At 41.1% G+C, this 15,334-nt stretch overlaps 1 protein-coding gene across 3 annotated transcripts in view; it reads left to right on the top strand.

The window, feature by feature from the left end:
• LOC117949430 (CUGBP Elav-like family member 2) overlaps positions 1–15,334 on the top strand; it is a 34,007-nt gene that overhangs the window by 10,418 nt on the left and 8,255 nt on the right. For 2 of the 3 annotated variants that reach the window (XM_034879719.1, XM_034879721.1), the window contains exons 2-9: positions 3,355–3,551; positions 7,064–7,146; positions 8,715–8,763; positions 9,275–9,409; positions 10,242–10,321; positions 11,457–11,618; positions 13,583–13,646; positions 14,947–15,084. In XM_034879719.1, coding sequence (XP_034735610.1) covers positions 3,355–3,551; positions 7,064–7,146; positions 8,715–8,763; positions 9,275–9,409; positions 10,242–10,321; positions 11,457–11,618; positions 13,583–13,646; positions 14,947–15,084 — 908 coding nt within the window. Of the gene's footprint in view, positions 1–2,046; positions 2,215–3,354; positions 3,552–7,063; positions 7,147–8,714; positions 8,764–9,274; positions 9,410–10,241; positions 10,322–11,456; positions 11,619–13,582; positions 13,647–14,946; positions 15,085–15,334 lie in introns of those variants that run through there. The other variant, XM_034879720.1, reaches the window with a different exon arrangement.

Raw genomic sequence — 15,334 nt, 5'->3', positions numbered from 1 at the left:
GGGGGTGTTGCGCAATAACAGAAAGAACGCTTCGTCTCAAAACTGTCAACAGCGTTTTGTGTGCTTCTGAACTTGCGAGTTCATTCTTCCAGGTACAGCCAGCAAGTACGGTCTCCCCAAGAACACAAGTCCGTATTATATTACACAATATTATATATATTATATTATACGAATGTCTAATCTGTCATTTCTTGCTTTTTGGAGATTTTTCCATCTTTTCTTGGCTTTTCATGCACATTAATTCAAAATTTTACCTGGGGTGCCCAAACTTTCGAGCTCCACTGTATGTGTCCCTAGAAACAGAATTTGAATTACTTATATTTAAACTTGAATAATTGAAAATCTGAATATAATAATTTGAAATTTAATGTATTAGTTTGGAACTAAATTTAATTTCTTTAAAATGAACTTTTAATGAAATTGATTTCTGTCACTCCATTTGATTGCCACTGAAAAAAAATCTCTGCTTCCACAGCGGTACCCCGCTGCTATATGTATACAGCTTAGAATCCGCCTCCAGTGGTATTAAGCCATACAGAAAGCATTGGTTACTTTTTCTTTTTTAAGTTTATTTTTTAAATATTATTAAACAGAGTCTGAATGACATGCAGCAAAGGGCCGCAGGTTGGAGTCAAACCCGGGCCCACTGCGTTGAGGAGTATACCTCTAAATATGGGCGTCCGCTCTACCAACTGAGCAATCCGGGTGCCCGGGTTTATTGGTTACATTTTGTTACTTTTTGAGATACAAAGTCCATCTTGAGATCTCAGGTGTCACCCTAATACAAGAAAGGTGAATTTCAATTGTGCTTAAATCTTAGAAAAATACATTTAAAAAAACAAAGGACTAACTTTATTGGTCCTGGTTACTCTGACATCACTGATCCGATTGTCTACAGTTTTCATTGAAAATTAAACAGAGTTTTAACTCTGCTGTATTGACATGACATTATGCAGCTTTAACAGCTTGACACACTAGTTCCACTGATACTACTTCATGTCAGCAGGTGACGCCTAAAACTGATCCGTGCAGCTGTCACCTTCTGGTAGCTTAGCTAGCAGGTCTAGCTATAGTTAATTACTAGCCCTTTTAAAAGGAATGTTTCCACATTTGGGGAATGATTATTTGGTTTCTTATTAAGTTGGGTTAGCTGTTTTCCCCTGTTTCCAATCTTTGTGCTAAGGTAACTGGCCACTTGCTTTAAATTTTACCTACAGATATGAGAGTAGTATAAATCATCTCTTCTTACACTCTGCAAGAAAGAGGCATATTTCCCAAAATGTTTAACTATTCATTAATAACAGCAACGTGAAATGCTCTTCCATAATTTAAATTTTTTTCTCCTTCCTGTCTGTTCTTGCTCTTCTACAGTTTCAACTCAAGCGGTCAATATAGCTCTTAGTGTGCTTACGGTCTGTGCACTTTGAGGAAGATTTGTGTGTGTGTGTGTGTGTGTGTGTGTGTGTGTATATTGCAGCTAAGAATGTTTAGGAGACACAGTCTAAGGGAGTTGATTTTGAGCCTTGATGTTTTTTAAAGGCTGTGACACCAATACAGGTTTTCAAGTGATGTTTCGATGATGAGATTTCATCTAAAGGCCCTCAGCAAAATGGCGTCTGGATGCCACTGGCTAAACTGGATAAATGGTGTCACCCACCAGTGCTGTGGCCTTAGCAGACGTAGCCTTCGATGTGTTCCAAAGCATCTCTCTGACTTGGCCCATTGTGCTGTAGAGGAACGGTGAATAGTGTTCTCCGGCATGGGCGAACAATATGTGATTGTTCCCCTGCTGTGGTGAAGAAGCTGTAGGTTACTCTCTGTACCATCGCCAAAGCGCCTGAGAAGGAGATGTACAGCAAAATATCTGTCTGCAAACAGTAATTTGTGTAGGTTTAGAGCTCTGCAGTGCTGTTTTCTTTTAGTTGTTAAAGCTAGTGGGAGGGAGGCACTCACCTCTTTTGGTGGAAAGAGGCTTTTGTTTCACTGGAGCTTTTTTTTTTTTATATATATATAACCGTTTTATATCTCATACTTCAAATGTATTAACAACCTCCAGGGGAAAAAACATTAATACTGAGGTGTGGAGTTGGATTTCAGAAGAACAAGACCTGAAGTGTGATTTGTTAGCATGTCATTTAGGTCCCTCAAGGAGTTTGGTGTTTCTGCGGAACGACTGGGCTCAATTTGTAAGAGATGGATGGCTCGTGTCCAAAGGTCTGTGTGAGATATTGTTTTTAGTGTATTTATTTATTGTCAATCTCTCGTTTTTACAATATTTTAAGAATTTTGATACTGTGTGTGTGCGTCAGACACCGTTTGTACCGTAGTCTGCACACATTGTGTTGTACTCCTCTGTTGCACTAGATTGTGTATTGGAAGTGATGCTTAATGCTTAGCATGATTTTTCTGCCTTGACATCCATGTATGACTGAGCTCTTGTGTGCGCGTGTGTCTGTGTGTGTGTCACACACAAATGTGCTGTACTCGTAGGTACACTGGTGGCTATTGATTCTCTGTCCTTAAGGCTTTTCTCAAAGGAAAATGTCTCAATTTAGTATTTCACACATCTTTATGATTGCTCTACTATCCCCCCCAAAAACCAGATTGTTACTTGATATGTTGACTATGCAATGAGTTATTGCACCATCCATTATTGTACACAATATATTGTTTCAGCATCTACCTCATTTAAATGTTCTATAAATTATTTGACTCTTTGGTAGTACATTTGAAATATAGAAAAATGTATCAAAGCACATTGAGAGAGAGAGAGAGAGAGAGAGAGAGAGAGAGAGAGAGAGAGAGAGAGAGAGAGAGAGAGAGAGAGAGAGAGAGAGAGAGAGAGAGAGAGAGAGAGAGAGAGAGAGAGAGAGAGAGAGAGAGAGAGAGAGAGAGAGAGAGAGAGAGAGAGAGAGAGAGAGAGAGAGAGATTTGAGTTAAGGAAAATGCAATGTTTGATTTATTAAAATGTCATTCGCTCACTTGAACTGACTTAAATGTGGGTTGGAAATTAATATTTTTGTCCACCTGCCACGGTGACTCAATATATTACCCTTGTTTTTTGGCTGGCGAGTGAAGCAAATCTAGCAGCCACTTACATAATTTACCAGTATTTTCGGCTGGTGCTAATTTTCAATGGACAACTCTTACCATCCACTGCCCAAACAATCACAATTGGTTTAGCTATTTTAGGAGACAAATGCATTGTAAATCTTTCTGACAATAATTTAGAATGTCACCAAGTATTTGACAGTGTGTTAAGATTGATTTGTGATTCAAGAAAATATAACCGAACAAATTCCTTTTGTTTTGGACCCTAGTATACTAAAAACAGATTTCTTTTGTTTCTCTTAGCAACGGCAACGGCAGCAAGATGAACGGGTCGCTTGAGCAATTAGACCAGCCGGACCTAGACTCCATCAAGATGTTTGTGGGACAGATCCCGCGTTCCTGGTCAGAAACAGAACTTAAAGAGCTTTTTGAGCCCTTTGGAGCTGTGCACCAGATCAACATCCTACGTGATCGCACCCAGAATCCCCCTCAGAGCAAAGGTATGGTCAGAGCACAACATTATTTTAGTAAATTAATTAATTAAATTTTAATGAATCAGTTGAATTTATCGATTAACAGGTTAATTGTTTACAATTGATAATCCCTTATGTTCACTTTCTTGGATCTTGCCATTTCATATTACAGGAAGAGAAGATTATATGGTTTTTGGGGTCTTGGTATGTAAGCAGTTTTAAGACATTTTAGGGTCTTGTAACTTGTCATGGAATGTTGATAGTCTTTATATTTTATAGAGTATAATAGGTTTTATTTAAAACATACATTGTTTACTTTGTTTGTTAGAATCGTAATAGATTGGGAAATCTAAATACTGATTGGTTACCTTCCAAAAACCTAGACCTTTTTATATGGCCATGGTTGTATTCTACCTGTATTTGCCTTGCTTTTAGTGGTCAAGCACTTTACACAACACCATGTTATTGCCACGTCATCCACCATCACATTTCAGGACAATCCCCTTAGGCAGTGCACAGCATTGCTTGTCTGCACACGCAGCTGGGTTTGAGCTTACAGATGAAATGATTCAATAGTGTTTTCTTTTTTTTAAGGGTTAAAAACTAACTGTTTTTCATAACCCTGCATTATAGAAATATTGTTTTCATTTAACTGTTTCTGTGCTGGCTTAAAAGCAGCATTGTATGAAGGAAGTGTTTTACAACTGCAATCTTTCATTAAGACATTTACTGATGCTCACACCTTCTTTGAAATCGTGCTTGAGTTGAGCGATTCAGTTTAGGTTCCAATTAGAAGAGATGGTAAAGTGGATACCTGCTGTAAGCAAAGTGCTATTGGAAGTGCTCAATCTCCTGTAACTAACTGCAGGTGACTAATGTAAGCGGCTGTTTTCCTGCTGTAACTGTCCTAGGTTTACAACATTACCCAAATTTAATTTTCCTTGATGGCTGGATGACTCACTATGGGTAAATGCACTAATCCCCTCCTGTGGTTTTAATATGGTGGGACCCTGTTTGAGGCTGGACCCGTGTCTAAATGGAGCCTGTTTTGGGTTACCAGTGGTTTCATGGCCCTGATGCACCAAATGGTCCGGAGCTGTTTGGCCGTCATTAAAGGACTCTGGCCAACAGTCGGCCATGCTATTTGAGCCGTTTCCAGAACTATTGGCATTGTTTACCCTTATAAGCCTCTGTTCCGCTGATTGAGTCTGTATAATTGTAGTGGCAACCGTCTGAGAGAGAGTGTATCTTGACTGTCTGTTCAGCCAAGTGAAACAGGGATTTTACCCGTTTAGCGCAGTCAGTTCTTATTTTTTGCCTCCACCCTTGTTTTTTTTTTTACAAGTGAAAGACAAGCTGACAACACTGCTGCTTGGAGAGGGACATCTTGCCTTTCTGGTGCTTATATTCTCCCTCTTTCTTTTTTTCCACATTCAATTGTCAGTCTACAACAGTTAATTATTACATGACTTCTGTGTTTTTTAAATAAATCATATGTCTTAAGTGATTAGCAGTATATTTGTGTAAATCTTCATAGTATGTGCAGAAAGGAACCTCTTGATTTAGATCCCAAGGTTCCACACTTATCTTTTTTACAAAGATAAACGCACGTCTAATGTAACCAAATAATCCTGAGTGTGTTCATAGTAGAGGATGCCAATTTTTCGGTACGGGAGTCAATTTCACGGTTGGTAATGTGATAGGAACGGAATAGAGCATATATAACAACGGGAGCAGGATGGAGACATGTGTGCAAAGTGTGAGAAGATCTCTGTTAGGAATTGCGTAATTAAATCACCTAGGCCTGCAGGTGCATAGTGTAGTCTAAATTCACGAGGCAACCTCTGTGATTTGACTGCAAATTACCAAACGCACACACGCCATATCAACTGGCTAGTTATCCTCCAGACGGCGACGGACAACTTCTTTTTCGTTCTCTGTTGTCGTCCAGGTGGCGCGCGAGCCTGCTCGCCGTGGGAAGTGCGTGTCCCCAACAGTGGCAGTTTTTTTAGACAGCATGGTGAACAAAACGGGCGCGGGATGGGATTTGGGAGTCTTTCTCCTGGGATTTTGCGGGACCGAATTTTTTTTGTTGGTCACGTAATCGAGATATGACAGTATTTTCATGTGCTTTGGATTTGATCCCAATGTCACCCTCTAGTTCAAAGGAATACAAGAAAATATCCAGGGTGCTGTGGGTGGGGGAGGGGGGACGGGAACATACAGCCAACACTGTGCAGTTCATTGGGAAGCTGAAGACTTCAAAGCCCCCCCGCCCCCCCCTTTTTTCTTCTTCTTTTTTTTTTTAAGCATAGCCCTCCCCGGTTCTATGTGGAGTGTCAGCTGTGATGGCCTATTGACATGTTAATGCGATGTTAATGTATTCTAATAGATAATCGGGCCTGATCACAGAGTTCTTTGGCTCACTCAGCCTGTGTGAGGTGAATATGTTGCAGCAGCACCCCCACACTCCGCAATTTCCCTGCTGTCCTCCTTTACCAGTAGTCCTACTCCTACTGGGAGAAGTAGGGGCAGACAATACACCCTTCACCCCCTTATGTCTTAATCTAGCTTTTGTTTGATTTATTTGTGGAAATTGCTGTAATCCCACTTCCATTTTGGTTGTTTACTGGGCCACAAATCTTCAGAGGAGCCATCAGATTTGAGTGTTTTTAGGCCACGTCTACCGCAGGCCATGAAAAAATCATCTGACAACTATCACGCACTCTAGATGGTTTATTTAGCTCCGGTAAATTGGAGGCAGGGCTAAGCAGCAAAGAAAGAGAGAGCTCAGCTGGTTGAGAGGGAGGGAGAAAGAGAGAGAGAGAGAAGAGAGCAGCTCAATGCATATTGGAGTTCAACAGCTCTCCCTGCGGCCTGGGAGCTCCAGTAACAGCATAATACACACTATGTAGGTCAGAGACGCTGCAGTGCTCCACTTCCCCAACCCAGTGAAACTGACAGGCTGGAACGCCACTGGCGGTCTTCTGGGACGGAAGGATGAGAGGCTTTTTTTCTCTTTTTTTTCTCCCTAGCTCTTATTTTCTTCATCCCCCTCCCCCACCTACCATCTCCTCCCATGATTCCTCATCCGTCCTCTCACTTCTGCTCCCTCTTGTTGCTTTGTGCTGTTTTCATGGTTCCTTTATTTATATATAATATATATTCTTATGTAATGCAACACCACTCTCTGAAGTGTTTGTACTGTGCCATGGCATGCCGGGCTGTGTTGACCTGCAGACTGTACATCAGTTCCTCCAGACAATGACCTGTGGTCACTATGGCCATGTCACACAGCAGCTTTCACCTATCTCGTTACTCCATTGTCCTCGCTGCAAGCTCCTACATTGGCGCTAAGAATATCCTGTCACATGTTTCTAACATGTGATATGCGGCAAACATACACTCATCCGTTTAGTTTCTTTTCTGCTCTGCAGCAGTCGTGGCATTACATTTACTGTTTGTATGCGCTGTGTTTTTAATGCTGTTGTCTCCTCCCCCCACCCATTGTTTGTCCCTGTTTCTCTCTCTCTCCGCAGGATGCTGTTTTGTAACTTTTTATACAAGAAAGGCTGCACTGGAGGCCCAGAATGCACTGCACAACATAAAGACTTTAAGTGGGGTGAGTAAGCACAGCATGGGCTGCTTTTAGCTGCTGAGCCCCTCAACATCCCTGGTGCAGGCTGTGAGCTGTGTGCTGGCCGATAATGAGCTCTCGGCACACTGAATGCCTGTCTGGCCTGAAAAATATCTTGGTTCCAACTATACACTAACATCACACTGAGGACTGCCCTGATTCTTAACACTCAGAATTGATATTCCAGGTGACCCTACACACTTGCATACATACACATGCAGGTATCAGGTAAAGTGTGCTTGACCAGGCAGCAGGTTATGCACTGAAGCACAGGACCCAATTGGCACAAAGTGGAACAAATTATTAATGCTTGTCTTCATGAATCATTGATTCTACATTTTTTATTTTCCAAAGTTGCCGGGATAAAAGGTCCCGTTCAACTGGAAAGCGCAGTTGCTTCTTAAACCCCAACAAATCTGCCCTGTCTATACACTGTTCTAAAATACTCCCTTCCTATCAATTCAATCAATAACAAACCTATCCAGCTGTCGATTAAATCAATAGCACAGTCTATTGAAGATGGAGCCCCTGTCAGTGAGGTTACAGTTAAATATTGAAACCGGGTTGATAAATGAGTGTAGCAGGCTGAGTAAACTGGCCTACCTCTCTTTACTGGAGGACTATCAATCAGCCAGACATTTCAAATAAAGTGTGGTCTAACAGCTCAGCTCCTCAATCCCAGTACCCGATCACACAGTTACTGGCATTGACTGCAGGGGACTGAGTTTGGTTTGCGTTTCTGTTCCCGTTTTCCTCCGTTCTGTTTCTCGCTCTCCTTGGTCAGTGACGTTAGCCAATACCCATACTGAGCAGGCCATCTGTCTGCTTCTTTTATTTAGTGCTTGTCAAAAACAAACCCACCACTTTCATAAGTACAACCCGCTGAAGCATTTCATGGCTAGATTTATTTATTCTTTTTCATGTCACATGGCAGGTAAAATGTGCTAAAAATATATTCACTTGAAGTTCTGAGAGCCACATTGGACGAATGTGTTTTTATTGAATTAAATGACAGATCCTAAAGCACTTTCTCACATAATGAACACAGCTTCAGGAAAGGCATCCTGTTCAGAGATGTTAGGCTTACTCAAATTAGATTTTGGACAGCTCAGGCTTGCCACATCTGGTTTTATTTGTATATGATATAATATATATAATCAAAAACAAAGACTTACTGTACATTTGAAAGCCATACACAACTGGCTTGCTCGTCAACCATATCTGTAAAATTGTTCTAAAGAAGATTAGGGATGTTGACTCGAAGAGTCAGTAAGTTCAATCACAAGTCTGCACTACAGCGAGAAGTGAAATTGGATACTGGAGAATTTGATCCCTGCCATCAACTCATAGCCACTTCCTCCTGAATCTGGCAGTAGTAAGGAATGATGGTGTTTTGAGTGAGAACAAAACAAGAGGCAGAGAGGAATGCTTGAAGATGAAGGATATATTTGTGAAGATATGAGACTCTTGTGATGAACAAAGCCAATCACATGCGTAGTTCATAATGGTGACAGGTGCGGTGTTAACCATTTCTTTACCCTATTTTTCCCCAGATGCATCATCCTATCCAGATGAAACCTGCTGACAGTGAGAAAACAAGTGGTAAGTGAACTAGGAAGAGAGAGTACAGAGATGTCTGTTAAGGGAAAATCTTTTTAGATTTAGCCAATATGAATGTAGTAAAATATTTAAAAAGAAGACAAGGGCTGGATTATGACTCTGTTTAATGCCAGATAAAGGCTGAAGATGAATTTAGTTCAGGGAATGTGCAGCAATACTCAATTTCTATATCATGTTGGGGGTTAGGAGGATTAAGGGCTTTAAAAAGTACCAAGGGGAAAAGAGTGGAGCAGGTACAGAGGATCTGGAGGAGAGAACAAATGGATGATAGTTATCAGTTTTGAGAAGTAGACACTGAGGAAAACAAAGCTGCAGGTTGCAGAGATTTGTACCAGAGGCGGGCACATTGAGTGAGAGGCAAAAAATGTGGCAGCATGACAAGGAGAGAGCTTGAAAAAAATGCAAAATTTTACGCCTGATGTAACTGCCGCTTTCATTGCTCCATAATTGTTTGTTTGTCTGAATAGCTTTTTTCTTTATTATCCCTCCGCAGCGGTAGAAGACCGGAAACTTTTCATTGGAATGATTTCAAAGAAATACGGCGAGAACGAGATCAGAATGATGTTCGCATCTTTCGGACAGATGGAAGAGTGCCGAATTCTCCGGGGACCAGATGGTCAGAGCAGAGGTAGGTGTGCATTAAGCGTAGGCAGTGTTCTTCGCGTCACAGCCGCCACCCTCAGCGTAGCGGAGTACAGATTCACAAGTATTAATACAGGCCCCTCCCTACTTATTCATTTTAACCTCCCCACCCCCATAATCAAGTGCTATTCACCTTTCAGTGGCACCCTATCCATCCCCATAGTCTGTCCTGCCCTCACTGTTAAACTCCACGTCTCGCAGCGAAGGGCCACTGCACTCGCTGTCCGGCACAATGGCCCGTCGCCTTGGCAACCGCTGGCTGCTGGTGTTTGTGGGCTCAGCTGGCAGGCGGCTCAGCTCCTCCTTTGTCACACTCTACAAACGCTGGAATTAGCTTGTTGTTGCATCTCGTGTTGATGTATACGATAAAAACTCACAGCGGAGACAGTTGGCCATGAATTTATTTTATGTAAATGTATACAATTTAACCCCATTTAAAATGGACCCTAAACACCCTTAAATGTTTGCAAACATTTCCCATTTTTAGCAAATCAAAGCCTTTCAGTGTGTATTTGTGTGCGTTTTATGTGTTTGTAATCATGTGTACTGTTTCACCATGACAGCACATAGTCGAGCCTCTTTGGGTGACTATTTAATCCGTCAATCACTGTGCTCATGTGACATGTGTTACTGTTCTCCTTGTTGTGTTCTTTCTTTGTGTGCTAACCAGTGAGGGTGGTTCTGTGTGCTTGGGAGTTGCCATTCTTTGTACTGTAATGTGTTTTTTGGGGTTCATAACGAGTTGTCCAAACCTTTTGTCTTGTTTTGTTTCTTCTTGTCCCTCCCTCCTCCCCTCTCCTATTGTTCCCCCCCTACAGGCTGTGCGTTTGTCACATTTGCTACCAGGGCAATGGCACAGAATGCAATCAAAACCATGCATCACTCTCAGACTATGGAGGTACTGTACCCCTTAGCACCTATTTCTCATTTCCCCCATTCCCCCCTCATACATTCTGCTGCCACCTTGTGTTGGAAAGATGAAGACCCTGTCGGCGTCCATTTATCATAGAGCATGAGCCATTTCCACAACACTCTTGCTTATTACAAAATGACATTGTCGTCTGCAAAATAATTGAATAAAACTTGAAAGATTGCGTCTCACATAGCTGCTGTATCTGGGGCTAACTGGACACTACGAGAATTGCTGCCTTTTGTAATTTTGGCCTGAACAAAATGTATCCCATTAATTCATTCTGAGAATATTCTAGAGCCTAGCCATTAGAATCTGTCATAATACATCTATGTTTTGGACCACAGGAAAAAGAGCTCACACCATCAATAGTTAACAAGAATTAACCCAGACTGGAGTAGCTACTGTTAAGTTTCTTCAAAAACTGGGTCCATGTCATATTGAAGCCAATGGTTTCTTTGAGGAAGTAGAGCAACAGAAATTTGACAGCTAGCAGGTCAGAGGCTCCCCAGTGAAGCAGGAGACCAAGTCTAATTAGGAGCCCAACGAAACATAACACTGCTCCTACCAGATTAAATGCAGGCCTCGCTGGTGCTGTTACCTATTGCCCCGCATATCACAACCTCCCCAATTCTCAGCTGCCATGGGAGGTGCTTTTGGTGCAGAAGCCATCTTCCCTGTGCAGCCTGGTCCCTGTCTGGCTCTCAACTCTCAGAATACTTTTGCATCGCATGCCTCGTGTCCATGAGTCTGTCTGAACAATGTGGGACTGTCTGTCTGTGAGATTGTATGTATTGTTATGAATTCTTCTTGTTACTGTCTGCTGACATATCCTCGTTTGAATGTCTGTTTTCTAAGTTTTGTCTCCATTTGTTGTCTGCTTGTCTGTGGACTCAATTCAGCTCCTCAAAAGATTCACTGTCTGCAGCATTGTCCTGTAACCCCTTTTTGGAATGTGGCCGAGCTCAGCTACGCATGGCAGATGTGTTAGCTTTGCAACATGCATAGAAACCCCTTTTAAGAAATTCAGCGTGATCACTGTGTTCTTGCATTGATGAATAAACTGAATTATTCTGTGAACTTCTGAAGCAGTCTAACATCTCTGACCACTTCACTGCTTCAGGGCTGTTCCTCACCTTTAGTGGTGAAGTTTGCCGACACACAGAGAGATAAGGAGCAGCGGCGCCTGCAGCAACAGCTGGTGCAGCAGATCCAGCAGCTCAACAGCGCCTCCACCTGGGGAAACTTGGCCGGGCTGGGGACCCTCACACCACAGTACCTGGCAGTAAGTGTTGTCCAAACACACTCCACTCTAGAGCTATACAGTTATTCCCGTATTCATGTGTTTCAGTTTCAGAATGTACAATAAATATTTTTAAAAGGCTTTCAATTTATAACTACATTTCGCTAGTGGTGACTTTCAGTTTGTCGTGATTCTAGTGGCCGCTTCGGACAAAAGGGCCAGTGTTTTTGCCACATCTGCTTTTAAAGGAGAATTCTGGTCAATTTCAACATGTTTTTTTTTTTTTTTCTTAATTTGTAGTGCTGTCAGTAGCGAGACAAATGAAAACAATCGGTGCTGCTTACACCGAGTTATCCTCCTGCTTGATTTTGCACCCAACAGGCTTAAACAGGGCAAGTTTTAAACATGTTTTTAGCCTCTAAACATGCTCAAAATGTCATTAGGATTGCCTAGCCATGTGCAGTGATTCCTTCCAAGTGAACAAAGCGAATTTGACTGCAGTAGATATGACAGAAAGGCGTAAAAATTGTTAATCGACTAGTGTGGACTTCACCGGAAACAGGAAATGAAAGAGGTATGTGCAGTAGCTGAATTAACACAACATTTAAGTCTAGCAGGAGGATAACACGGTGTAGACTGCACTAGTTGTTTTCAACTGTCTCGCTACTGACAGCACTACACATTGAGAAAAAAACAAAAACAGAGCTACATGTTGAAATCGACCGGAATTCTCTTTTAAAAACTTTTCTCTACGGGGCTGTATTAGTGTGTTAGCGTTACCGGGAGGTCATATAGTTGCTATGAAACGATACCCAACCCTAATGGTAGATGTCATGTTTGCTTTCGATACTACAACCTCCTTCTATTTCCCTTAAATCAAACCGTATGTAATATTTGGATAGATGGTAAGAGCAGCTCAGTCAGTTCAATCTGTTTTTGCCTGTCACTATTTAATGTGCATGCATTAACCTCAATATCTCTAGTTTTCCGTCCAGAAAAAAGTCAGCTGCTCATGTTATGTCCATGTTTAAGTCACATGCTCATTGGCTCCAAATCAGAGTAAGCACATGCCGGTCACATGCCATGTGTCCTTCAGTCAGAACACAAACTAAATGAAACAAGATATTCTACTCTGAGCCGAAGAGAATCAATTCAATGTGTAAACCTTTAATTTATTTGCGTTCTGAACCATCACAGTGATTTTATGTACTAGCCCCATACTAAGCTAATGTTTTTGATAACCTTTTAATATTTAACATTTTTTGCTTACAAGGGAGTTGGTAAACAAAATGGCCGCTGCATTTCCATCCAGTCCCTGTTTAACAAACAGTGTTAGGTGATTCTGTTTTGTTTGCCCACTATCATTCAACATAAGATATGCCTGGAAAAAAATATCTGGCCTTTTTTCAGTGTTTGTTGCGACTGCTTGGTCTGTTCAAACAAAACTTAACACCTCACAATATAACTACTAGGGGTGTAACGGACCACGGTCTGTACAGATCAACATTCAAGATTCGGGATGCATGTGAACCGCGGGTTAATTGCAAAGATTACCTATAATTGTATATACTGATGTAAAAAATACACTAAACTTACGATTTGATCTGATTCACGATTTTAAGTTCTAGATACAATTTCCCTACCCTTATTTTTTTAGGAAAGAAATGAATTTTTTTTATTTAAATGAAGATGTGTCCTTATCAAAAGTGCAACTATTAGTATTTTAAATAACAAAAATAAATACGTTATTCTTTTGGCGTTTTTGGCAGTTACCAAACAGCTCCAGGTGCATTACGACCTCGTCCTGGACTGAAGCAGACAGACCTTGATTTGCATTATGCAATCCATGTGTCACATTCACTGTATAATGGCAACCCTTGAAATGTCTGTTCTGAAATTCATCAAAACGAGCAACTGTGATTATACGGTTTATGACTTAAGACCTAATAGTGTGCCCCCCCCCATTTGATTGTTGAATTCAGTCTTTGTTTCTTTATCCTCAACAGTTGCTCCAACAGGCCACATCTACCAGTAACCAAGGGAGTTTCAATAATATGCAGAGGCTAGGAGGTAAGTTCAACCTCTCAGATCTCAAGACCACTGTTCTTAAGTCATCCTCAATAAATGAACTAGCCAACCGTTCTGATGTTTTTAACTACTGTAAACCACTTTACGCTTTCATATCAGTGGCACATTCATAATCAGTTATTATAGGCCTGTGCAGGCTGCTTAAAGAAAAACATGCAGCACAGAACCATAAATGGATGAAATTAAACAATACTAGGTCAAAACCTAGTATATGGTTGCACTGTGTATGGTTAGTGTGCTTAACTATGGCTAAATTATTATAGGGATAATTAGCGGTAGTGTCTATAATGGGAATATAGATATTACATGGTCATCTGTACCAAAGTATCTTATTCCATGACACGGTAAAGAAACATTTATGACAGATAGTTGAAGGACTTCTTTTCACTGCTGAAGTGTTATTTTGTAATTAATGTTACTTTGTAAACAGATCAGACCTAGCTTGCACCATATTCTACCTAAGTGTTAATGGTTGGTTTGAAGAGCTGCTGCATTTATTCATGCGCAAACTGAAACCTACACTGAACATTTACTTGTTATACTTTGGTTATGTCTTCTCTGCTGTCTCTGTTTTGCGGAAGTTAATCAGCTGATTGACGTGTGATGGCAGAGTTAAAAGCCTGTGTCGTGCCAATACATTTTGAAATCGTAATGGCCAATCGGGAAACCCCAACACTGACAACATCACGCTCACTCCGACCAATGGTGGAACTTTATCACAGAAGGAAAGAATTTCGAGGTTATGAGGCTGGCCGAAAAGGCACACACAACAACCATAGTGAGGCCGGTTTTGAATGTTGAAAATAATTTCCGGTCAGATATTAAAACCAGTACTGCATTTCCCGTTGGTATTTATAAAGTACAATTTAATACAACTTTGAAACCAGTGGGAAAATTAAAATAAACATATTTGGAATGTATCTGGTACAGTTATTCCAAAGTGACCAAATGCAATGGCTTGATTATTATATAAAAAAAAATGACAAAGATAAGTCTCTATGGATGGGTTAGATGGTAAGCTGACCAACAAGAGTGAATGTAAAACTGCAAGAAGTATTACAAGAAAACCACGTTGTGTCCAGTCAGTATAAAATAGTAACAGTAGTAATAGACAGTCCCAAAATCACAACCTATCATAAACCGTAGAGCCATACTCTCTATGCTTGATTCTAGAGAAGTTTGTTCCCTCCGAAGGCTTTTTAGATTTTTTTTTAGAAAGGTGCGTGTCTGCGAGAACTTTAGCGTAGCTTTGGAAGTCACCTCTGTTTCTTCGTTCTCGCAGCAGGCATGAACCCCCTTCAGCTGCAGAATTTGGCCACATTAGCTGCCGCTGCAGCTGCAGCCCAGAGCTCTGGCAGCCCGAACTCCACCAGCACCATGTCTGCAAACAGTGCAGCCCTGGGAGCCCTGGCCAGTCCAGGTAATAACTAAAACTAAAACCAACATGAGCGGTAGTATTGGCATGTACTGTGTATACAGTAATAAGCACCTAGTGCGAGTCAAACCCTGTTCATGGTTATTTTTAGAGTACTTGTTTATGGATGTGTTTTGCTTGCTGAGTTTTTGACCTTGTTTGCTAAATTTACGTGTCTATTATTACAGTTTATCTTCAGACATAACGGTTAGATCTTAAGTGTAAATAAAAATCCCTCAACCACTGAGATGAACAT

Source organism: Etheostoma cragini, chromosome 8 (assembly GCF_013103735.1).
Source record: "Etheostoma cragini isolate CJK2018 chromosome 8, CSU_Ecrag_1.0, whole genome shotgun sequence".
Lineage (NCBI taxonomy): Eukaryota > Metazoa > Chordata > Actinopteri > Perciformes > Percidae > Etheostoma > Etheostoma cragini.
This window is presented reverse-complemented; position numbering and strand designations above follow the sequence as displayed.